The sequence below is a fragment of the Aotus nancymaae genome, unplaced genomic scaffold, assembly GCF_030222135.1.
Source record: "Aotus nancymaae isolate 86718 unplaced genomic scaffold, 86718_ANA_hifiasm-v0.15.2.pri h1tg000077l, whole genome shotgun sequence".
NCBI classification, from domain to species: Eukaryota; Metazoa; Chordata; class Mammalia; order Primates; family Aotidae; genus Aotus; species Aotus nancymaae.
This window is the reverse complement of record NW_026988492.1, coordinates 17,485,660-17,512,248: the sequence shown is the minus strand read 5'-3', so window position 1 is coordinate 17,512,248 and position 26,589 is coordinate 17,485,660. Positions and strand designations below refer to the sequence as shown.

General features: G+C 39.6%; 1 protein-coding gene across 2 annotated transcripts in view; it reads right to left on the bottom strand.

The window, feature by feature from the left end:
* The window catches only part of CUBN (cubilin), a 290,819-nt gene that overhangs the window by 96,790 nt on the left and 167,440 nt on the right, over positions 1 to 26,589 (bottom strand). For both annotated transcript variants that reach the window (XM_021675689.2, XM_021675690.2), the window contains 9 exons: positions 25,617 to 25,776; positions 23,465 to 23,578; positions 20,944 to 21,054; positions 18,894 to 19,022; positions 17,597 to 17,729; positions 9,761 to 9,966; positions 8,669 to 8,853; positions 7,298 to 7,490; positions 3,169 to 3,366 (listed from right to left, as the gene is read on the bottom strand). In XM_021675689.2, the coding sequence (XP_021531364.2) occupies positions 3,169 to 3,366; positions 7,298 to 7,490; positions 8,669 to 8,853; positions 9,761 to 9,966; positions 17,597 to 17,729; positions 18,894 to 19,022; positions 20,944 to 21,054; positions 23,465 to 23,578; positions 25,617 to 25,776 (1,429 nt within the window). The remainder of the gene's footprint in view (positions 1 to 3,168; positions 3,367 to 7,297; positions 7,491 to 8,668; positions 8,854 to 9,760; positions 9,967 to 17,596; positions 17,730 to 18,893; positions 19,023 to 20,943; positions 21,055 to 23,464; positions 23,579 to 25,616; positions 25,777 to 26,589) is intronic.

Here is a 26,589-nt window from a genome sequence, read left to right as displayed (position 1 = left end):
TTCCTGTGATTACAAATGTGATGGCACAGTTATAAATGCAAAATGCGTGAAATGGCAATCTTTAGAAGGTTTCTGATTTCTGGAAACTTTTGCATTCTTTACAATTCAAAGGTGTACCTCTTAAACTCCTTTTGCATTTATACTAAGTGCCCTTCATTATGCTATTTTGCTACACATTTCACCCAATATTATTTTCTCATTACCTGTACTACAAAATTTTGAAGTTTATTATAAGTCATGAGTTCAGGTGTATGTTTTATCATGTGATGAAAATGAGTTGAGTCTACTGATTCTGATTTCTTTTCTAAAATTCACTCCAGATTACCTGGTGAAACCATGCTTATCTCAAAATAAGTGCTTGTTGATTAGCTAACTCATTAGTGGGAAGATAACCCAATAATCATAGATGGTTTGCTACTTGCTCACCCACCCCTTCAGTCTTCATACTGAGTACTGGGGCATTTCTGGAGCCTTCCAAAACCTCAACATATAGATTGCAGAAAGATTGAACCTAATCTTTAAAGAGGAGGGCAAGTCACAGAACAGTAAAGGCTATAGCACTAGAAGGCAACTTGGGAATTCTTTTTCTAGTCCAACCTCTTCATTTTACAGATAGAGAAACTGAGGTCCCAAGATTATTCAAGACTGACCTCTACTGAGCAGTTACTATATACCCCTTTAAGTGCTTCACATGTACTATCCGATTTTATCTTCACAATGACACTGTTAGGTAGGCATTTATTTTTATCCCCATTTTGCAGATGAAGAACTGAGTCTTACAGGAGATACGAAGCTAGTCACTTTGCTGTATGCAAGGGCATAGGGCAGAGAAATTAACAGTGACATTAACCTTTGCAGGTTAACCTCAGATGCCCCAAAACTATGCTATTAAATGATTTATGTAAGGTCATGAAGAAAGTGTGTTTAAGATCTGGATCTAGATTAAAGAATTACTGATTTTTTATACAATTGCTTTTCTATTTAAAAGTTTTTCTAGGACCAATGTAGTTTCACGGAATCTCAGTTTGGAGGAATCTTTGGTATGCAGAATTGGTAGATGCATGGTCTGGAAGAAACTGATTAATTTCAAACCATGGCAACTCTGTAAAATAAATATGCAGGTGGGACAGTGACTCAGTTCTCCCAAGAACGCTGCATGACCCTATCTGGGGTAGCCCAGGAAGGTTCACAGCCTCCCTACAGCCAAAAGCCTGCAATGATGGGCCAATTGCATGAGTAGGAATAGCCTGTTAGTATCATTTAGATACTTGCTGCAGAATGTCACATGCTTCTGCTACTCAAAAGCAAAAGGCTGGCTGGGCATAGAACAAATAATTGAAGTCAGATTTAAAATTTAGTCATAAAAATATATTAACAATGTATAAATGACAGCAATATCCACCAATTGGCGCAGAGCAGACACTCAATAACTATTTCTTGAATACATAATTAAACAAATGAGGAAGGAACGAACCTTACTGAGCATCTACTCACATTGCCGGTGCATAAAAAGGAATCCATACGGAAAGGTCGTGTAACCAGTTTAAAATATTTGTGTTGGTTTAGCATGCACCTCAGTTTCTTTAGCTCTTTCAAGCCGCCCTGTGCCTGAGCAAGGACACTAATAAAACCTCTCTTGAAATGTCCATCTAAGTAAACTGAAATCTCAACTATTCCAAATTCATTATCTATAAAATGCTTGTACTTTTATTTTTTAAAAATGCATTTATTACTTCCCCTAATCCTCACAAAAAGCCTGTGAGGGAGGTTATTTGTCTGTCTCACAGATAGAATGGGCTTGGAGCCTTTCAGTGACCTGTGCAAGGCCACACAAGAAAAAAGGGACTGTTCCCCAGGCTCCTGGCTTCCAAGAGAAGTTGGTGATAGAACAAAACCAACTCAATGGAATGTGATTTTTAAAGAATAACCATAGTTTACTTCATTGATGCAGTTACCTACTGAAGATTTTTTTGAAGATTTTTTTAAAGCATCTAGTAGGTTCTGAACACTAGAAAATGTATCCAAGGACACATATCCTTTTCATTACATGAGAAGTTTTAAATTTCAGTATGCACAGGAAGGCTTGGATGTGAAGACAGCATTCCTGTGCTTTGATGCTCCTCTGCGCAATGTGCTGATAGCTGATTGCTGACGGGAAAATGGGGGAGAGTTGCGCTTGGTCATCTCATCACACGTGTATGATTGACTTGAGTCTCTACTTAGTGTCCAACCTCTACAGAAGGGACATAAAGCACCTCCACCAATCGATTGTTCTCACTAAGCAGGGTCTAGGGATCGGGGATAAGGGAGACAAGATCTTGCACACTAGCAACCTGTAGGCAAAGGCAAAAATGTTTCTTTTTGCTGAGAATGTGCACGTCTAACAAGTTCCCAGGTGATGACTCTGGATCTGTGGGCCACACCGAAAAATACTGACGTGGAGGATGTGGCCTTTCTGCTGTTCTCCTTCATTCCAGCCCATGCAAGCTGTGAAGCCCAGTTTTGTATAAGGCACACATCAGCAATATTTATGTCTCTAACTTTATGTCACATAGCAACACCATGCCTGTGTACAGAGGTAAGAATACAGTATCACCCCTTAATTCGACCTATTCTACCCAGATTCAGGGACAAAGAGAAATGACTATATTACTTCCATATTCTTCTTAATATTATTTTAGAGACAGGGTCTCACTCTGCTGACCAGGCTGGTCTTGAACTCCTAGATTCAAGTGATCCTCCTGCCTTAACCTCCCAAAGTGGTGGGATTATGGTATGAGCCACTGTGTCCAGTCGCATTACAAGTATTTTTTTCACTTGGATCTTAAAGTCAGAAATAGAAAATAACAATATTTATCTCAGAGGCTTCTCAAAAGGAAAGGTGAACCATGTAGACATTCAGACTATTCTTTCCCTGTTAAGTCTCTAAAAAGCCTTTGTTTCCTTATAGAAATGTTGTGCTATTCCTTACATTTTGTGACAGGTAATTTAATACTTTCCTATGTCCTTCAGAAGCGTGGCCAATGCTGGTACTGAGGCCTTCACTGACCATACGATCTGTATAAGTCCACACCACATGGACGGAGGCGGTACGCAAGTATGATGATAATTGAATAGAACTAAATATGGGTCAGGGTTGAAACTCAGTATTGTTTATAATGTTCTCACCGTCTCGTATCACAAGGCTATCATAGGCACATGTTCGGTGAGATTCAATGTCCAGGGAAAGGATGTTGAGTTCCACAGTAGAGTCGGGAGCCTGGATGAGCCACGTACAGTCCACTCTATTACTGTAACTGTCAGGCCAGCCCGGGGAGAAGAGAAACACGGGCGCATCTCCCGTCCTCAGGAAGCCACCACAAGCACCTGTAGAATGGAAAGCAGCATCTTTGACACAACCCTCATGGAAAAGACACTAGCACTTTTTCACTTGAAAGTGAAAGCCCTCTACTGAAAAGAAGCAATCAATTGAAACAACTTTCTCAGAGAAATCAGTGAATATCGTATTTAACCAACTGATTTGGAAAGTCACAATTTCTGTAGTTGATCTTTGATGTAAAAACAAATGCATTGTGTTCTCCATTTTCACTATAATTTTGCTATATAACCCATTTAATACTGAGTGCTGACTACCGAGGCATAAATAAAGACACGTAGAAGACCCTCTGTATTACTGAGGTAGAACTGTATTCATTCCTGTGTTTCTCATGCTTCATCTTTTCTGCATAGCTACTTATCATGTAATTTATATCTACGCAATTTTGAGGTGACAGATGAGGGTCTTCTTGGGCCTGTTTTTGGGCAAGTATGCAGCTGGGCATCTGTGTGTGGCCTTCTAGATTTCCAGAAACAAGTCAGAGCTTTTCAAAGTCCCCAGTGGGCACCTCCTTCCCCAGTTTTTCCCTTTCATGTTCCCTGGTCGGTTTCTCATTAGCTGTAACTGGTGTCATTGCCTCACAAGGTGGTGATGTGAAACAGCTGCTGCTGATTGTTTTCTGCAAAGACCCCATGCACAGGGCTGTTTACACATGAGTGAACTCTTGCCCAGGTCCTGTGAAGACAAGACTTGGGAATGCACTTTTCCAGGAAGCCACTAAGCATGTGGAATAATGATAATGCCATGGAGATGGACTGTCTTCTGGACCTCTGCTGCTTCATCTCCCATGGCTGTTAAGCTGCTCGTTTTCACAGCTATTGTGGTCATGAGGCTACTACAAAGCTAGAAGGAGAGAGAGATGGGATAGGAAGGGAATGCCACAAAAATGACTATTCCTACTGAGATTCAGCAATTTTTCTTGAATAAATATGCCTCAGATTGTTGTAAGGTTTTGGTTAATTTCCAGAGTTCTCAAAAAGTTGATTTTAACAAATTTTTTGCCATCACCTTTATAGAGAAATAGATTTCAGAGGTCTATTCTTCATCATTTCAGAAGTTTATGACTCTCATACCATAATGCATTTGAATCTTATCAGGGCCAACAGAAAGTGAATATAAAATGTTGTAGAATGAGGTGCTGATTTCTTTATCCTATTACTACATAGGCTACAGATTTTTTTAAAGCAATTTCACATGGAACATCTGGATGCTGAATGTTATCCAGTATCTTCAAATTTTAAGGTTTTCCTCTATGTGAAATATTTCTTATCGTAGATTTAGAAAATATGGTTTTAATACTGTGGGTCTTTAGTGCTGTTTACCAAATATTCCATCTGTCTTCACTTCCAAACACATGCTGGAAGTGCATTCTGCAAATGGCTGGACGAGGCCATTTGACCAGTTTTGGCCAATTATGAGCAAAAGGCATGTGTTACTTTACACTGAGCACTTTTAAACCAAGACATCCAGGGGCTCTTCTGCCTCCTGCCATGGTCTCAGGCAATGTCACAGACGATGGCAGCTCCAACAGCCTGAGTTAGGAAGTGATAGATGATGGCAGGCACCCAGTTAATACAAGAGGAACATGTAGAAGGAGACCTGTTGTTTTCAGCCCCTAAGGGTTTGAAATTATTTGTTACCGCTGTAAGACTGAGCTTTTCCTGACTGATAGGCTGGCTGCTTTTCCTAGTGGCCAGCTGAATCTCCTTCAGTTGACCCTAGTCCACAGTAAGCTCATTTTTCTTCCCTTGCTTATTTGCTACTGGTACCACTTGCTTTATCATTTACCCATTTAATTACTAATATCATTATTTAACTGACATATGAGTGCTTTTTTCCCTCAATCTCATTTATTTATTTTTTACTTTTTATTTATTTTTGAGAGAGGGTTTCACTGGAGTGCAGTGTCATGATCACTGCTCACGGGCAGCCTTGAACTCCTAGGCTCAAGCAATTTTCCTGACTCAGTCTCCGGAGTAGCTGGGACTACAGATATGCACCACCACGCCTAATTTTTTTTTATCTTTTGTAGAGATGGAGTCTCCCTCTGTTGTCCAAGCTGGTCTCAAACTCCTGGGCTTTAAGTGATCCTCCTGCCTCAGCCTCCCAAAGTGCTGGGATTACAGGCATGAGCCACTGCACCTGGTTCCCATTACTTTTAAGCTCCTGGAGAGTAGAGATTATATCTCAGTTTCCTTTCTCAGTCACCTCAGTGTATCCATAATAAATTCTCAATAAATATGTGTTGACTAAAGTTAAATATATGCATATACAAGAAATGTTTATATATTTTTAAATATTAAGGTTTTTTAGTTTTAAAACAGTGTGATATCACTACAAGATAATCATTTATACCATCTAGATAATTAGTAAACTCTAAAATTCTCTCAACACCTTACTTTCCTTTTCCTTGTTCTTCTTGACTAAGAAAAATAAGGTTTATGGCTCTCTTATTCACCTGACCACTTATGTCATATAATTATAGAATTTCATAATAAAATGTTAGAAGGAAATTTGTTGGTATAAAATTTTACATACATAAGTAACTCCTTTTCTACCTTGAGGTTTGTAAATATAAAGCTTAACTCCAGTTTATTTCTAACAGCTCTGGATATATCTATCCAGAATTAAATGTCACCTCTAAATTGCACTGTCAATCTTGCTGATTCTTTACTCTTAGATAAACAGATTAATATTTTAAGGAAGAGATTCGTATTCAATGTCATGAAAGCACCCTATTAGAGAGGTAAGAACAACATTTCAGAACGGAATACTAAGGGACATTACACAAATATAAGTACAAATTATCTTCATTAGTGATGTCTGCTGATAAAAATACCCAAGAAGTTAGAAGCAAATAGACTAATCTTTTCAGTCATAGAACAAGTTCAGTGTTTGAATATTCTTCAATGAGGTACCATGATTCTGTGCCCCAATCAATATTCAAGGACTTAGAATATCCTCCAAGAAATAGCTGATGAATTTTTTCTATGTCATCCTCCAATGCATAAGAAACACTCAAATTCATTTAAATAATCTTCTTTTCTTTTTTGTTTTCGAGATGGAGTCTTGCTCTGTCTCCAAGGCTGGAATGCAGTGGCATGTTCTTGGCTCACTGCAACCTCTGCGGCCCGGGTTCAAGCAATTCTCATATCTCAACCTCCCCAGTAGCTGAGGCTACAGACACGCTCCCCCATGCCAAGCTAATTTTTATATTTTTAGTAGAGATGTGGTTTTGCCATGTTGGTCAGGCTGGTTTTGAACTGCTGACCACAAGTGATCCGCCTGCCTCGGCCTCCCAAAGTGCTGGAATTACAGGTATGAGCCCCTATGCCTGTCCTCACTTAAATAATTTTCAAGAAAAAAATCTCCCCAACAATGCTACCTCAATATTACTTTCACTGAGGGGATTAGGAATGTAAAAAAGTAAAGTAAAAGTTTAAAATTAGGTCCATTTTACTTTGAAACATGAAAATTTACAACCAGCTAAAGAGAAACTGAAGCATTTCTGAAGGTACATTTAAAATAAATGCAGAGGAAAAAGAGTTACTTCTATGAGTTGATCCTTAACTAACTGATGGTGTGTGTGTGTGAATGTATATGTATAGTATCTGCAAATCAAATTTTCAGAGATTTCTAAAGTGGTCTCTAGAAATTTTAAGTAGACGATCTTACAGATATCAAGCCACTAATTATTATAATATGAGCAATATAATGGGAAACCTGCATTTTTAGAAAGAAATGTATAATTTTTATAAAAGGTAGTGTTTATGAATCTAAAAGAACATCTGAACATCTGGTGAAAGGGCTTTGGGGCTGTACTTATTCTTATGTATCTGGCCGCTGTTACGATAGGACCCTTTGAAACATTGACCTGCACACATCAGTACTAAAAAGAACTTCATTTATTACCAAACACACCTGGAGCAATGGTAGGTAAAACTCCATCAGGTGCCTCCACTGCAAACCACTCCAGAAGGAATCCCTTCCCTGAGATTGAAGAGTCGGAGTAAAAGTGAAATGTCAAAGAATTTCCAGTGGAGCTGAAAGATTCAGTCTGGGTACCACAGTAAGCTCCAATGAGACGGGCGTGAATGCTAGGCCCATCATAGATCTGCACATAGAAAACAGATAACAGAGTGCTGTATTTAGGCAATTGTCTATATTTTCCTTCATAAAAAGATAAAATCAAAAAGATGCCTTATATTATTACAATTCTATCATAACAACAACAAAAAAACAAATGGGTAAACATTTTATTTTTGCTTAAAACAGATGACAGTGCCAGAGAATATAAAATATTATTGAAAGTAATTTAATGTTTTGAAAACATCTGTATCTTTGTTGCAGAATTATATTAATAAGCATGCACTGTGGGACACAGCTCATTAGATGATTTACAGTAAAATTTGTGGATGGAAAAATAGGAACCAGAATGGTTGCCTAACAACAGTACTTAATAAATGTGCTTTGAGGCTTCAAAGTGAGGAATTAGGAAGAAAGAAGGGAAAATAACAAGAAGAGAAAAGATTGAATGAGAAAAAGCAGACAGGTATCCTAAAAGAGTCAATATTTCCACAGAAGGAAAGAAGAATTCGTAAAACAAAATAACCAAAATTTGCAGGGCTCACCATGGTCAAAGCACTCAATAAATCTCCTTCGTTTGGTTTTAAAATCTTAAATTATCTATTTTGAGGCATATTTTGTGATAATTTTTAAACAGCTAAGGACAAATTCATATTAATAGTTATTATAAAATCCTCTACCAGACAAATTTTGTAATAGTTATTTCCATATATATTAGGCATCCACCATGGCACCAAGAGTCCAAGATGAATAAGGAAGGATCATAGCCTATAAGAATCCAATTGTGTTTCTGGAATTCACACGGTAGCCAATGTCTGGATAGCAATGATCACCATGATTTTTTGATTTATATTTATTTTTATATGATCCTTAAAATTTTTAATACTCTAACATAAAAACAACAAGGATAGTGGGAAATATGACAGAATAAATACTTAATTAGGACATATATGCATGCTTAGACAAAGCCCAATAGGAAAATTATAACATTCCTAAAAGATCCCTTAGATATGAGATAGAAAATAATAAATGCAATACTGAAATTGCCTTTGTCCATGTAATCTAGAGGCAGTCTTCTCTAATCATGACTTAGAGCAGACTACCCCACATGATTTGCAAATGCTTGAGTAGACATTACCTTGGATTTATTTTTGCCAATAGCAATTCACCAATATTTATGAGCATCGATTGGATGTGGAAACTCACCCGTAACATGTCATAATAGCAGTTCTGTGTTTCTTCTATGTCCATCTCCAGGATTCTACCATGGACAACGTAAGATGCATTCACATTTACCGTCCATTGGTAATTGGAGTTATGTGGGTAGTTTCTAGGCCAGAAAGGAGAGGCGACTTTCCCATGAGTTCCCACAATATTATTATTGCCAAATACTAGGAGAGAAAACAGAGTAGTAAATCAGACCTACTTGGAATTGCTCTTTAACCAAATGAAAAAAACAAAAGGCAAAGGATGTTGAAAAGGATGGACTTTTAATTGACTGTGATTTCTTTTCTGACTATTGAAAGAAATACTGCTTCCCTTTTGGTTTCTGAGCTATCTATTAATTCCTTAGAAAAGGGTGATCTTGTGAATGGAATTCCAAGTCCTTAAAAGGTTGCATGGTGTGAAAAGAGGCCACAACTTCCCACATGAAAAGGGGTTCCCAGCCCCTAGGGGACTTGGGGACATGGGAAGAGGGGATGAGCAGCCCCCCTCTCTAATTTTGGCTTACCTATTTCACTGTTTTTCAAAAAAAAAAAAAGGAACATTTAAAAAATTTACTATCATATGTGACAGTTTGGAATCACATATGAAATAGCCAATTATGGAAAAGTTGAGCTAGAGAATAAAAATATTAAACATTTTATACTATTAAGAGAATACCCTATTGTTACATTTGAGCACTTAAGCTAATCCCAAAGTAATACTAAATGTCTTAAATGTGAAGAATATAGAGTTTAGGAAATCAAACAAAGCACACTTGATACAAACAGACCAAACCCAAACTATAATATATTACAAGACTCTAACCCAATATCATGAAAAAAACTAATTTAACATTAAGTAGAAATCAAAGCTTAAAAAGAATAATGGAACCACTGAGAATACTCTCCCTTGCTCTTACTATATCACTCATATATAATTTAGTTCTTCTAATATAAGGTAATTCACAAAGACAATGTAGGAGAAGAGTGTAGAGTTTAGGATTGTTCTTGCTTAATGTATTACTGAAAAAATTATTATTTCTAGTTTGTAAAACATATTCTGAAAGGCATCACTAAAATAGAACCAACTTACTCTTTATAAATGTGGCCTGGAAGCCCGTGCCACTGCCAGAACCATCTGAGATAAATCTGATCCACAGGGTATGTCCCACAATGGAAGAATAGTTGAGAGGCAAGGAGTTTCCACAGTATCGTCCCACCAAGTGACCCGTGGCATTTCCTTCTCGGATCTCCACAAAATCTCTGCTGCAGTCCTGAGAGTCTTCCAACCGGAAAGAACTGGTTTGGTGAAAAATATATTCATAGGGATTAAATTGACAGAATAAACTTTGGGATTATTCTGGATCACATGTGAGGTTATGCAAGGTTAACCTGATCACTTTTTTAAACTTTCTTTAACTTTAATCACAATATTATTTCGCTGTCTCGAAAAATTTCTTTCACTCAGATTTGTTGAAATGAGTACAAAGACAATGAATATACTTCCATCAAGGAGTTTTCTTCTTAGTGGGTAAAACCGGGCAGGAACACAGAAAAATACGTAGGGCAGAATGGCATGAGTGCCATTAGAGCTATAAAGCGGCAGAGGGGAACATTACACACTGGGGTCTGTTGGAGGGTCGGGGGCTAGAGGAGGGACAGCATGGGGTGGGGAGGTTGGGGAGGACGGATAACATTGGGAGAAATGGCTGATGTAGGTGACGGGGGAATGGAGGCAGCAAACCATCATGGCATGTATGTATCTATGCAACAATCCTGCAAGATCTACACATGTGCCCTAGAACTTAAAGTACAATTAAAAAGAAAAAAAAAAAAGAATTGCAAAGCAGAGGCATCACATCTGATTGTGGGGCTCTGCAATAGCTTGATGGGAATACTTTCTGAGATGGAAATATACATGTTAGCTGGAATGATGCCACCAAGGCACACGTGCAGAGAAGGGTGAGACATATTCAGAAACCTGTGAGGTATCTGGTTTGTTTAAAACACTGAGTACCTCTAAGGAACCATTAAAACACAGTGTGAGTTGGTTGAAGGTAAATAACAAAAAAGAAACCATTAAGACATGTAGCTGGCCAGGCACGGTAGCTCATACCTGTAATTCCAGCACTTTGGGAGGCTGAGGCGGGTGGATTGCTTGAGGTCAGGAGTTTGAGACCAGCCTGGCTAACATAGTGAAATCCTATTTCTACTAAAAATATTAAAAAATTAGCTGGGCGTGTCGGCAGGTGCCTATAATCCCAGCTACTTAGGAGGCTGAGGCAGGAGAATCGCTTGAATCCGGGACGTGGAGGTTGCAGTGAGCCGAGATTACACTATTGCACTCCAGCCTGGGCAACAAGAGTAAAACTTCATCTCTAAATAAATAAACAAATAAACAGAAAAACCCAACAACAACAAAAACTGGAGCAATATCATGGGATATTTTAGGTGGCATTTAAATGCCCTGCAAAGGCATATGTACTTCATGCCTGGAGAGGAGGAAAGATTGTGGGATTTGTAACAACACAGGCTAGTCCTCCAATGTGACCTCTTCAACTTGTCTTATATTCTGCAACTGTGATGTGACAGGGAGTCAAGAATAGGATATAGTATCGACCTCATATGATTTTCATAGGTAACATATATACAGAGTCCGGAATATGTAGGTGCTAAGTGAATACTTTCAAAACTTGGCCTTACTGCTTAAAAACATGAGCCACTCAAGATAAAGTGGCATTGGTGTAAGGGTAGACAGATAGATGAAGAGAATAGGAAAGAATTTCCAGAAGGGGACCCAGAAATATACAGTCAATCCAATCCAATCCAAGGTGCCAAGACAAATCAAAGGGAAAAGTCATTTTAACAAATGTTCTTGCAATAATGGATATCCTTATGAAGAGAGAGGGGAAAAAAAGAACCTCTACTTCTGCCTATCTTCATACACAGAAACTAATTTAATATTTCTCATGGATGTAAATATAAAGGCTAGAAACATAAAGACCCAGAAGAAAAAATGGAGAAAAATCTTTGTGACCTTGAAATGGGCAAATACTTCTTAGAATGCAAAAAGCACTAACAATAAGATAAAAAATTAATAAATTTGAATTCATAAACATTTTATTAAAGACATGAGTAAGAAAATAAATTGGCATCTCAGCATTTTGGGAGGCTGAGGCAGGAGGATCACTTGAGCTGAGGAGTTTGAGACCAGCCTGGGCAACACAGTGAGACCCCATCTCTACAGAAAAATAAAAAAATTAGCTATGTGTGGTGGCCTGTGCCTATAGTCCCAGTTACTCAGGAGGCTGAGGCAGGAAGATCGCTTAAGCCAGGGAGATCAAGGCTAAATGAGCTGTGATCATGCCCCTTCACTCCTGCCTATGCAACAGAGTGAGATCCTGTCTCAAAAAAATATATATTTTAAAAAATATGAATAGGTAAGTTACAGACTAGGGTGGGGAAAGAGGAGAAAATTGTAAAGCATTTATCTAGCAAGGCACTCATAGTTGAAATATAAAAGGAATCCCTACAGATAATGAAAAACAAACAACCAAATTAAAAGTGGACAAAGGACTTGAACAGATATTCATAAAAGAAGAGAAGTGAATGACTACCGAGAATGTGAAAAGTACTCTCTGTGATTAGTCATCAGAGCAATAGAAATTAAATACCACAGTCAGATATCATTCCACACCCATCATAAGGGCTAAAATAAAGAGACTGATAAGATCAATTGCTGAGAAGCATACAGAGCAACTGAAGTCTTATATATTCCTGGTGAGACTGCATTCTGACATAGCCACTCTGAATAATTATTTGGGAGTTTCTCATAAAATTAAATGCACATCCAGTTAATGCCCAGAAATTCTACCCCTAAATATCTACCCAACGAAAATAAAAACATATGACCATTCAACACATATCCTGAATATAAAATAACTCCTGCAACCCAAGAAAAAAAAAAAAAAAACCCAAAATGGCAAAGAAACTGAATAGACATTTCTCCAAAGGAAGATCTATGAATAGCCAATAAAAACATGAAAAGATTTTCCACATTATTAGTCATTAGAGAAATGCAAATCAAAACCACAATGAGATAACACTGCAAATCCACTAGGAAGAGTATTATTTAAAAATGGAAAATAATAAGTGTTGATGAGGATATGGAGAAATTAGAACTCAGGCATTACTGATGGGAATGTAAAATAGAGCATCCTGATAGAAAACAGTTTGGTGGCCCCTCAAAAAGTTAAACATAGTATTAACATATGAACCAGCAATTCCACTTCTAGGTTTATACCCCAAATAACTGAAAGCCAGAACTTAAACAGAAAGTAAAAGGGAAGAGGAAGGAAGGAAAGGGGGAGGGGAAGAGGGAGGGAGAGGGAAGGGAGGAAGGGAAATGGAAGGGGGAGGGGAGGGGAGGGAAGGGGAAAGGAAAAAAGAAAAGGGAAAGGGAAATGAAAAAGGAAAGGAAAGAGAAAAGAAAAGAAAGGGAAAAGACAAGAAAAGAAAACAAAAAAGGTACTTCTCTTGTCATGTGTATCTTTCAGTCAATGCTCAGCATTATACACCGTAAGATTTTACTTTATGATAAGTATAGTGTTCTCCTTGGGTTCTATCTCAGTGAATGGAGAAGAATGGTTAGAGATAACCAGCCTGGAGGCTCTGCACACCTCAAGCCCCACCACTAATCAATATACCAGGCACATCTCTGGTCATTCCCAGCCTACCAGACCACAAGGGTGAAGTAACTGGTCAGCTCTGTTCTACCCTAGCTCTCAACCCAGATACTAGCATTAGTAGGTCTCTAACCAAATCAGTAAGCCTGGTGGTAAGTTGGTGGCTCTCACAACCCCACCAAGGTGAGTCACTACAGTATAGACCATTTGGACTACTCTAGAGGAATTTTTGTTGCAAATTATAATTGATCATTGAGAAGCAGAAGAAATCATGATATATCCACATCAGACAAAGCAAACCACACATTTGTCTCCTTTGACAATCTAATGCTTTACAACACAATATTTGTATCTTCAATCATTTTTTTTTTTGCAAGAAATTGGTCTAAATCCATCTTTGGGATGGCTGCCAAGTTTGGTGCATACATTCGGGCTCAATTTTATTATCCATAATATGATCAACAATGTGAAATATGCTAAAATTGTTTTCTTCTGCTTCTCAGAAAGCAGAAAGCGAAGAAAGAGAGATTATTTTCCTCAGAAGGTAAATTACATGCAGTTGCCTCTAAAATCTTTTGTTCAAAGTACAGTGCACAGTCCAGCAACATTAGCATCACTGGAGCTTGTTTGAAATAAGGAATCTGGCCCCAGCAATCAACTCAGTCAGAAAGTAAACTTCAGCAAGATCCTAGGTGAGCAACATGCTCATTAACATTTTGCCCGATGCCCCCAGAAGATTACAAAGGGAAGGTCTTTTCTAATATTAGACTAGTGTAATCCAGTGCTAGATGGCAGAAAAGACATTTCACTGGACATGATGATAGGGAAATACCTATAAGGACTAAATTAAACTTCAAAAAAAGCTTTGCTATTCTTGGAAGTCTTTGCTTTAGACTGGTACATTTTATAAGCAATTCTACCCTTTGGTGTAGATCTGTTAGTAAATGTAGGATGTGGAACAAAAATAGTACAATCACTGTTTCTTATTATCTCACTTTGATTCTTGAACTGAGACCAATCACTTTCTAAAAGCACTCTGCAAGTATAAAATACAGTTTCTGGGCTGGACGTGGTGGCTCACGCCTGTAATCCCAGCACTTTGGGAGGCCGAGGCAGGTAGACCACAAGGCCAGGAGTTTGAGATCAGACTGGCTAATATGGTGAAACTCCGTATCTACTAAAAATACAAAAATTAGCAGAGCATGGTGGCGCGCGACTGTAATCCCAGCTACTCATGAGCCTGAGGCAGGAGAATCGCTTGAACCCAAGGGGCAGAGTTTGCAGTGAGCCCAGATTGCACCACTTAACTCCAGCCTGGGCAACAGAGCAAGACTCTGTCTCAAAAAAAAAAAAAAAAAAATACAGTTTCTGTCAATTCCTTTAACTATATGTTTTACAAAAAGCTCCTTTTTAGGTTTTATTTCTCTGCCTTCCTTTTCGTTGCAGATTCAACCATAATTTCTCCAGAGTTCTTCCCTACTCAATTTCACCACAATCCCAGCCTCATATTTTAGAACTTGATGTGATACATATGTTTCTCATATGCTTCTCACACACCCCAGGGAAATGTTTCCAAGCACCCATCTGGATAGAATTTAGACCAGGGCAGAAATAACTCACAGGGCTTGCCTTCTCATTAATCAACTGGAAAAAAAAAAGAAAAGAGGCATCTTACAGTCTAAAAATCCATTTTAAAAATAAAACTCAAGCAAGTAACTCAAAGTAATCAAAATTAACTTCTTACAGGCAAGAAAGGAAATAGCTGAGTAGCTGAGTCGTTAGATTTTGTATATGGTAATTAAAATGTAATGTCTATTAAACACTAAAATAGATGAAACTTGCTTTCTATGTTTGTAATCTCCCATCCTCTGGAAGGAAAGCCTAGTGATGCCCGTTTGGATTTATTTGTGAACTATCACAGAAGATACTTCAGAAATGGCAAAGATAGAGAGAACCAACAGTCACCGAACATTTGCTATGTACCAGCTGTGTGCTGTACGTTTGAAATCTGACATCTTCTTTAATCTTCATAGTCCTAGAAATTTGAAATTATTAGAAATTTATTATTAACTCCCATACATAAAATGAATTAAACTAAATAGCTTCTTAATGTTGGTTTATGAGTAATTTGTCAAAACCTGAAATTTTATCTGTCTTGAACACCTAGCCCAGATCCTGGCAACCACTGAATGAGAGTGGTCAACTATGTGAATATGGCAGAGACAAAGAGGAAAAAACCAAAAAGGAAATCATTTTAATTGGCAATTCTGAAAACCCTACTAAGTTGTATGAAGGGCTTTGGATTTTATTAGAAGGACAATGATGGTGTTGTATTGATCATTATGTAGAAAGCACCACATGGCAGAGTAGCATGTGCCAACTACATGCCTAGCACATATCAGGAGCTTAATACATATCTGTTGAGTAAAGGAGTAGACATAATGTCTGGTAAACATTATAAAGTATATAGATTTGTTCCCATCCAGAACTCTGTGCTCTTAGTGAAGATAAAAACAAACCAGGCCGGGCATGGTGGCTCACCCCTGTAATCCAAGCACTTTCGGAAGCTAAGGTGGGCGAAATCACTTGAGGTCAGGAGTTCGAGACCAACCTGACCAACATGGTGAAACCTGTCACTACTAAAAATACAAAAATGAGCCACTGTGGTGGCATGTGCCTGTGATCACAGCTACTCAGGAGGCTGAGGCAGGAGACTAGGAGGTGGAGGTTGCAGTGAGCTGAGATCTTGCCACTGCACTCCAGCCTGGGCGACAGAGCGAGACCAAGTCTCAAAACAAGAAAGACAAATCAAAACCTCCTTCCTGTGAGGCAGCTTAAACTTGCATTGCCTTTCAGCACTCAGAGGGTGTCTTTGTCTTAACACAAGGCCACTTGTACCCTGAAGAGGCTCTGTCTGATTAATGGATTAAAGAAAGCAACTTGAGATGTATGAACTTGGTCCACAAATAGGATGGTTGTCCCATATTTTTAATGAGTTCCTGACGCATAGATTAGCAAGTCTCGAAAGGAAAGTAAGACTTTTAAATAAACAGGCCAGGGTCCTCAAAACAATCCTCCTCTCTCAACAATGTTACTTATGTTCTCTTCAAAACAGAATTAGCGATCCCAACCACAGCCTAGTAATATGTAACAGACTGGTAAATGACTTTTAATTCACAATGGCAATTTAAATTCCAAGGTCGTATCTGTCAACATATAATAAGCATCCATTATCAGTATGACATGTCATATATACCTCTCCATTAGTTGATTAAAACGTTTGCTTTTTACATTTACTCTAGGAGGTATTATTGTTGCTGTCTAATTTAATCTAAGACCACTCAGAATGTGATAGGATCTTACTACTAATTCAATATTCATAGTCCATTTTCAAAAGTGTTATAGTGCAATGAGGAATATGAAAGTGTTCTAAAAACTTAAGTTTAAAGTTTAAGTAAAGTTTATGTGAGTTTAAGTTTGGAAGTTAAAAAACTTCCAAAACCATTCTTCTTCTTCTTCTTCTTTTTTTTTTTTTTTTGAGACGGAATCTTACTCTGTTGCCCAGGCTGGGGTGCAGTGGCTCCATCTTGGCTCACTGCAACCTCCACCTCCCAGGTTCAGGGGATTCTCTTGCCTCAGCCTCCTGAGAAGCTGGGATTACATGTGACCGCCACCACTCCCAGCTAATTTTTGTATTTTTAGTAGAGATGGGGCTTCGCCATGTTGGTCATTTTCAGACTCCTGACCTCAAGTGATCTGCCCACCTTGGCCTCCGAAAGTTCTGAGATCACAGGCATGAGCCACTGCACCCAGCCCCAAAACCATTCTTCTGATAGAAGGAAAGGTAGATTGAGGTGGGGATAAGATATAAGCGTGAAGAATGCTTAATTGAGATGGGAGGGCGCTGCTGGAATGAAGAATACTAGAGATTCTCTGAAACAACCTAAATGTGTCTAATTCCAAAAAAAAGATAAGATTCCTGTACTCTGAACACGAACGTGCCACAGATTCATTCACCAAGGACTCAAGAATGTACTTTTGGGAAAGTCAGACAGGACTCTAGAACCATCGTCAAGAGAATCTTCATGCTATTGATAACTCAAACAATAACTAAAAGGGAGGAAATTTGGAAAAATACTTCCTAAAGTTCACCTACACTGTGAGTTGCCCATCCTATTAGCACCAGGGTGTCTTTCCTACAGATTCATTAGCACTGAAACAATACACGATAAAAAAGGATTTACATAAAAGACAGCTGGAGCTGGTTGCCAGGGGAACTGACAATGTTCCAGACACATTCCACATTACGGGGATAAACGTCTGGGTAGCCAGGGCTGTTGAAGATGCCTTCAGCCATGTAGAAAGTTCCACCACAAGCTGGAAGAAAACAGAAATAAAGTGAATGTCAGAGCAAAGATTGAATCAGGCACTATAAAATAAAGGAGAAAGAACACTAGAGCCATTATCAGTGTAAAAAAATACAGAGCATTTAAATCTCACACTTTAAAACCTCCATGTCATATAAAATAAGGGAACGATTGAGCAAACTGAAGACAAGGGCCATGCAGTATGGTGGATTAGAAGGAATTTCTGCAATGTCTTTCCTCAAAGCCTTTTCTTCCCGTGAACTGTAACTTTGAATAAAAGACTTGTTTACCAAATGACCAGGGGACATATGTACCTAAAGCAAAAATTTCTAGCCCAGTTGGACCCGTACAAAACCACTTGGTTTTTGTGACCAGGATTCTATTCAACCCTGGCCTAGAACCCAAGGCAGCATGCTTGCTTTTCCTTCTCAGTAGAGTACCGAAATGCACACCCCAACCTTCTAGGTGTTCTGCAGCTTTTAACTACTAATAACAAGGAAGACGGCAGCAGTGACCAACAGCACTCTCCCAACTAAGAGGCTAAGAAACCCAGTCCTGGGTGGCTTCTCTTTTTTTCTCCTCCCCAGGTTGGGGCTGCCTTAACAAACAAGTTAAAAAGAATACCAGCTGGGCACAGTGGCTCATGCCTGTAATCCCAGCATTTTGGGAGGCCTCTGCGGGCAGATCAACTGAGGTCAGGAGTTTGAGACCAGCCTGGCCAACATGACAAAACCCCGTCTCTACTAAAAAAATTAAAAATTAGCCAAGTGTGGTGGTGGGTGCCTGTAATCCCAGCTACTCAGGAAGCTGAGGCATGAGAATTGCTTGAACTCAGGAAGCGGAGGTTGCAGTGAGCTGAGATTGCACCACTGCACCCCAGCCTGGGTGACAGAGCGAGACTCCATCTCAAAAAAAAAGAACACCAAGTCATCTGAGAGCATGGGGTATAACTGAAAAGACACCACATTTCCAACCAATCCTCCACACTTCCAGAGTTCATTATTGTTAGAATTGACAACAGGTTCACTTAATTGGGAAGAAGGTAAGATTAGTCCCAGAGGTGATCTCAGGAAACTAGCTCCCGTCTTCGAAGGTCAAAGAGTCTCAAATAACAAACCAAGAATTTCTACCACATCTCTGTTAACTGCCAGAGCCATGTGCTAAGGTTTTTTACCTGACACTGATGCAGTGAACGTAGCGTGGAAACCCCCAGCACTCACACTAGAATCAGAGACGAACCTCAGTGTCAGAGCACTGCTGAAGGACGTGATGGGATGGGGCATGGTGCTGCCACAGTAACGGCCTAAATAATGAAGATAATGACAAGGAGAATGACCGATGACATGGCAGAGGCCACTATTTCTAGGAAACACATCTTTACTAGAAATACAAGAGACCAAAACAAAGGGAAGAAATCACCACTAGGAGAACCACTTCATTCAGGGTCAGTGTTTGAGACATTAAACACTATATATACGAGCTATATATAGGAGAGGTGACTTATGATCAAGAACAGTAGGGTCAGAGGAAAAACTTAAGATGACCAGGGGACACATGGACCTAAAGCAAAAATCTCCAGCCTAGTTGGACCCGTACAAATAAATGCACTAATAATATGTTGTAGCACAGAAAAGTGTGGATGCTGGAGCCAGGCTACCTGGATTCAGCTACTGGCTCAGCCATTTGCTAGCTATGTGATCCTAGTATTAGATATAGTGAACTCCAAGTTTCTCTTCAAAGAATCAGTATGTCAGTATGTTCAGCTCTCTTATTCTTTAATTCTCCATTTTAAAGTTGAATTTCCTTGTAGTTTCAGTAAACAACATTTTCCATTGTTCTAATCAGTAGATCACATACATCTGTTCTCCCAGTGTCCATCTCCGTCCTGACTCATTCTGGTCACCTGCTCCAGTCACCTGCTTTGACCCCGGTTACCTCCTCTGACCTGCCTGCAACTGTCCTTCCTGCCAAACTACCCACCCCGCCACTCCGTTTGTACCCCTGCTCCCTTTAAAATAGCCAATCAGGATTCGACTAGATTGTGCAGTCTAACCCTAGCCAATAGGGAAATGACACAGCAGTAGGGGCGACCCTCCATCAGGAATAAGTACCCCTCCCCTTCCCTTGTCCAGGTGTGTGCTCGCCATTGTTCCATCTGTGAGCTGCACCCTTCTATAGAAGTAAATTACCTCACTGCAGAAATTTATATTTCAGCACTATTTCTTTGTGTGACACTGAAAATGTTACATGTAACACTAGGCAAGTTATTTAAGTGCCTGGTGCCTTGGTTTCCCCACTTGGAAAAAGGGGCATATTGAAAATAATGAAACTTATCTTTTAAGGATAGATAAGAATTGACTTACTAGAGCTAATATAACATACTGAGAACAGTACTCTCTTGTGCTGAGAATAGTACTCAGCACAAGATATTGCTATGTAACAGTTTGTGAAATAATATACCCTTATCCTTGGTCAAAAGCTTACTTACAAAGACCTCAGGCAATGCCGTGAGAGGTGAACATAGGGTGTAGAGAGTTCACTGATTGCTACTATGGTCTCAGGCACTGTCCTGGGAACTGGGAATTAAGGCAAGAGGCAAAACAGTCTCCTCTCTGACAGACCTTGTCTTCTAGTGCCAGATGAGAAGTTTTTATAACAAAATTCAAAAGTTAGGAAATTTATAGAGAAAGCTTAAATAACCTGAGGTTTTTCTTTTGCCTGAGAACACTTCAGAAACTAGATAGTGGCACTCTTTAATTTTATCAGGATGTCTAACAAACCAAATGACATATTTTTAATTGAATTAATTAATTCATTAACTAATTAAGTGCTTTGTTTTTTGCTTCCACTGAGGATAAGGCTGAAAGAAACACGCTCCATTTGAAATTAAGAACTGTGGTCAGATATTAACAAGAAATTTCAGACAGAATGCTGTCTATTGCTGGAATGGACTACATTCCACTACTCTTTAAAGCAGGTGCAACTTTTAAATGTTTTAAAAAATATACACCAACTATTCATACATTTGAATATACTAACAAACAGGCTGACTTCCCTGAACCCCATATTAAAGCCTGCTTTCTTACCCTCTAATCATCTTTACTTGGCTTAGGCTGCTCCTTCTAGCTATTGGAAACATTCTAACCTAGAATCAGTCTATAAATATGTAGATCTATAAATAAAGCACAGCCAAGACCACACATGTAAATGAGTGAGCGAGGTACCTCGGAGGGGTGCGTCTTCGTGGTCACCATCCAAAATTTCTACAAAGTCTCGTGTGCATGTTGTGCTTCTTTCAAGTCCAAAGTGGGTAAAGGAGAGGGTGATATGATTTACTGGAAGCAAAAAAAAAGAAGATTCTTTAATAAAGTACTGGTACATAAAACATACAGGAAGATGGGAGATGGGGATGGTTCATGGGTATAAAAAAATAGAAGGAGCCCGGACGTGCTGGCTCACACCTGTAATCGCAGCACTCCGGAAGGCTGAGGCTAGTGGATCACGAGGTCAAGAGTTTGAGACCAGCCTGACCAACATGGTGAAACCCTGTCTGTACTAAAAATACAAAAAATTAGCTGGGCCCAGTGGTGGTGCATGTCTTAGTCCCAGCTACTCGGGAGGCTGAGGCAGGAGAATCGCTTGAACCTGGGAGGCGAAGGTTGCAGTGAGCCGAGATCGCGCCACTGCACTCCATGGGTGACAGAGCGAGACTCTGTCTCAAAATAAATAAATAAATGAATAAATATTTTTAAAAAAAAAAAAAGGAATTAGTAAGACCTATTATTTCATAGCACAACAGTAACTGTAGCTGGTACATTTAAAAATAATTAAATTGTATTGTACTGTACATTTAAAAATAATTAAAAGAGTATAATTCAATTGTAACACAAAGGATAAATGCTTGAAGGGATGGAATACCCCATCTCATGTACCCCATAAATACATACATCTACAAAAATTGAAAATAAAATTTTTTTTACAAAATAAAATTTAAATTTAAAAACCTACAGGGAGATACATTTTACCTCTGATCATTTCATGTGAGGGTTCTCCAACAGAGAACTAATGAATGAGGCAGATATGCACATGGTTGAAGGGAACAGGAGAGGTAAGGTGATAACTTCTGTGCTAGGTGGTTTCCTTTGAAGAGTAACAGAATAGATGCTTTCAAAAGTGCCTGTTGCATCTGAAACGCTGGTAGTGGTAAATAAGAGGACTCCTGGGTAAGTTCATTCCAGGTACCCTAGGAAATATCTTGGAAAATGCCGTCTTTCCCTGTTTTTATATCACCATTGCTGTGTTCCTCTCATAAGCATTTTTCTCAATACAATCATTTCCTTAAATTCAGATTCTTTGCATGTGCTTGTAAGTAAGTCATTCTTTTCTCCCTGGCACTCACATTTTAGCTCACTCAGTTTTATTTTCAGGCGGGAGCTAGTGCCCTAAGATTCAGAGACATTTATCATGGAAGCTTTGAATTACTTGCAGAACAGCAAGTGCCTGGATAATTTTCTTTTTGTTGTTCTTCAAGCTCCCTAATCTTCGGAATAGGATCTTTTCCTATTGCTGTTCTGGAACCAGTGAGTTCTTTCATCTAAATGCTTTACAACTCATTAGAAAATAATCCTCAGGCGCAAACTGCTCTGTTCAAGGGAGGGGGCTTCTTTATCTACTGCTCAGTCTCTGGCTGGCAACTTTCTTTGCGGCTCCATCTCCCTGTTTGAATTGGCTAAGGATGACATCATCGGCCTCCACATCTTATGCATGTTAATAAAGATACTAGCAATTTGTTAACTCCTTACATCCCAAGGGAAAGTACTATAGAATATTTAAGCCAAACTCTTCATTTTGCAGATTATTTTGTCATGGCCTGATTAGCTTAAGTGACTTCCCTATTTTCACACAGGCTATTAGTTACTGAGCAGAGTGAAGAAGTTAAAGCCTTTCCTACATTCTACCTGAAACCATATTTTCCTGCAAACCTCAAAGGCAAGGCAGGAGGGGAGGGCTCCTGTGAAACAGGATTCAGAAGGGCCCCAGCATCACCTCCTCTGCAGCCATTCTGTCATGTCTGTGAGGAACATTCCCTCTTGTTCTCTGTCTGTAAAATGAGAACAGACGTGCTTACCACCAGACTGTCACCAGGTCAGAAAATAAGATTCTAGGGTTCCAGAAAAGAAAAGAAAGTAAGCATTTATTCAATGTTTCTTCTAGGCCTGTGCTGGAATAGCAGATTGCAGGAGAGCCCAGGTTTAATTTATCATGAATGTCTGCTTTGATGGATAGGGTCGCACATTACATTCTGGCATGTGAGTCACTGATTCTCCAGTCTGTGGCTCTTCTTCATTTGTTCACTCAGCAACTGTCTTGAGCATCGACTATACTCATGGCACACATGTCAAAACTATCGATTATTTTGGTTTACCCCCAATCTCATATGCCTGCATACGCTTGTTAATACAGGAAGGTTGCATGTGTGTTGTTGTGTGTGTGTATTTTAACCTTTGCTAGGCCTTGAAACTTAAAAATATTATTTTTAATTTAAAAGCAACTGTAAAAATTACTTCCCTATCAGATTAGGAAATGCTTGTTCTCATGCACGTCAGGAATTGGGACTTGCAAAAGAGGAAGAGGAAGGCCATTGATTGTTAGAACTGAGGAGATTAGAACCTTACTCATAGTCTGACCTTGCCACAGACACCTTCTCTCCCGCAAGCCTTTTCTTTTTTTGTTTTTGTTACTTACATGGAGGTTGCGCCTGAATGATCCAGCTGCAGTTCTGATTGTTTGGATAATTGGCAGGGAACCGCGGAGAGGAAACAGTATCAAACGAGCTGGTGAGGATGTGGCCTCCACAGGCTGGAGAACACACAAACACACGTATGTGTCATACACTTTTGATTTCTACTGACCATACAAAGCAAATATTTGATGAACAAAAACATCAACGATTTTTTTTTTAATTTCTAAAAGGCATGCCAAGAAAGTTCTCCGTAAAGAGAGCTGTACATAAACCATCAGAAAACGAGAGCACATTTTATATTTTAAATAATTTTCTTCGACTATAGGAGGTGGCAAAGAGCAACAGATTAAACAGCTATGAATTGCCCAAGTCATTTGAACAAAATTCTGGCATGGTTCACTTACACTGCCCACTCCTAAATCATAGATATAGGGATAATCTGTTTATAAATGACCACTTTTTTTCAGGAAAATAAATACTCAATTGAACAAGCTTCATAAAGATGACTGCAGAGTATCAGAGAAGAGCAAAACTCTACGGGAGTCCCAAAGAGAGAGAGGCGATCACCGCTGGAGGGTGTAAGAGAAGTCTCGCCGAGGAGGAGGCCACGGCTAAATCAGGACTGGGAGGGTGAGAAAAGGGAGGCCAGGGAGGGGACCACCTGAGCAGACACAGAAGAGGGTAAGGACTGCATCTATACAGGCTCAGCTGGAGCGTGGGGTGACCGAGGGGTGTAGGTGACTGATGCTGGAGAGAGGTCAGGACGGTTTCTGGGACCCTTGGTTAACATCTGCAGGGGCTTCAGCTTCATTCTCCAGGCCAGGGCAGGGCTTTTACAGGTGACTTTGGAGAGAGATGGGGTAAGGGTAGATGACTTTGAGGAGGCTGTTATAGTCCAGATGAAAGCTAGCAGGGACTTTTTACCAAGAAGCAACATACAGGTGAATAATTACATGCAAAAGAACTATTAGGAAACTAGTTTTTCTTTTAAATCAACAAGAATATAGCCGGTCTTGCTCCAAAGTCTAAAGGTCTATGGTACATACTTGGGAGACCTCCGTGCAGACACTGTTCCCAACCAGAACTCTTTACTACAGAATATATATGAGTTCACTAAGACAAACATAATGACTACACAGACTAAATGTATTTGCAGTGAATGTTCTGAAACATCCGAATACAAATAATCTCTGACTATGGGATAAAAGGTTCATCTCACAGAACGAGCAGATGAAAGACAATGCATGAAAAGGTCTTGGAGAAGTGCTGCTTTAAGAACAAAAACAAGGGCTGGGTGCAGTGGCTCATGCCTGCAATTCTAGCACTTTGGGAGGCTAGACAGGAGAGGCCAAGAGTTTGAGACCAGCTTGGACAACAGAGTAAGATCCCATCTCCGAAAAAAAAACTCACTTGAGGCCAAGAATTTGAGACCAGCTTGGACAACAGAGCAAGATCCCATCTCTGAAAAAAAAAAAAAGGAGCCAGGCATTTCACTGTTGCACCCATAGTCCCAGCTACTCAGGAGGCTGAGGTGGGAGGATCACCTGAGCCTGGGAGCTCGAGGCTTCAATGAGCTGTGACTGTATTCCAGCCTGGGTGACGTAGTGAGACCCTGTGGGAAAAAAAGGAAGGGGATGGAAAGAGAGGGGAGGAAGAGGAAGGGGAGGAGAGGAGAGGAAAAGGAAAAGGAGAGGAAGGGAGGGAAACAAAGAAAGAAAAATAAATGGAAAACAAGAGTGACTCCTCAGTTGGACAATGGTAAAATTCAGAAATGAGGGAAAGCACTGCCTCTGGGGCTAGAATCTGATTATATTACAAGCAAGTCTTGTAATTTATGGCAGTGCACCCTATTCTAGTGTAAAGCCTTGGATAGTCCTAGATCAATGAATTTGGAGAAAAACTTTCCTATACTGCTTCTAGTCTTAAAAGCACTTTTAAAAAGTATTATTCTGAAAACTCATTAGAGATGCAGGTCCAAAGGAAGTCAGACAAGGAGAAGGTTACAAGCATCAGGAGTTGGAATAATTGTAAGTCACAGTTCTTATTAAGTAGAAGGCTGTAATAAATTTCTGAGCACAGGTCTCATTTCACTGTTGCACCAAACAGGGCATTGAAGATTTCTCTTGTGCTTGGGAAGACCCACAGGGTACTTGCCTTGCCTGAATTGAGCTCGGAAGCCCCTGTTCTGTCTGGAAGGACCAGATTGAAATCTCACAAAGAGGCTGTTTCCTGAGGAGACGATGGGGTTAGCCAGCTGCTCCCTTCCACATGTCCTGGCAAGGCGGGTCATTGCGTAGCTTAAGCCATCGTATGCCTACAGGAAAGGTGACAGGGCAAACAGTGGTTCAGAGCTTCAGATTCACATCTAGAAGGCCTATATTCCATGAACTGCCTGCACGTCAATGAGCTAGTGGAAAATCACATTTGCTGTATTAAGTGAAACTGGCTTTATTTTCTTGTCTTGTCTCACAGCTCCATGGGAGTGTTTGAGTCTTTGGTCATTTCTAGGGACACCAACATGAATTTCAGCAGGAGTTCCTCTGTCAGAGCCACTACTGGATCTCCTAATGTCTTTATAAATGCCATCCTTTCCACACTCTATTTCCTCCCCAATCTCAGGCCATGCCCACAACATGTGCTGGAAATGTGTGATGCAAGAACAAACACATGAGAAAACAGATGAGAAATAATGATGAGTGATGAGCGTTTGTTGTCAGAATCCCAACTTGTTGGATCTGTTTGTTCTTCATAGGGTAATGGTCAAGCAAGAAGAGAAATGGCAGAATTCTTTCAAATGATAGGAGTGGTATGAGGCTAATTTCAAAAATTACTTCTCTCTCTTCTTGGCCAGGCGTGATTGCTCACACCTACAATCCCAGCACTTTGGGAGGCTGAGGCAGGTGGATCACCTGAGGTCAGGAGTTCAAGACCAGCCAGGCCAACTTGGTGAAACCCAGTCTCTAATAAAAAATACCAAAATTAGCCAGGCATGGTGGCTCATGTCTGTAATCCCAGCACTTTGGGAGGCCATGGTGGGCAGATCATGAAGTCAGGAGATCAAGACCATCCTGGCTAACACAGTGAAATGCTGTTTCTACTAAAAATACAAGAAATTAGCCAGGCATGA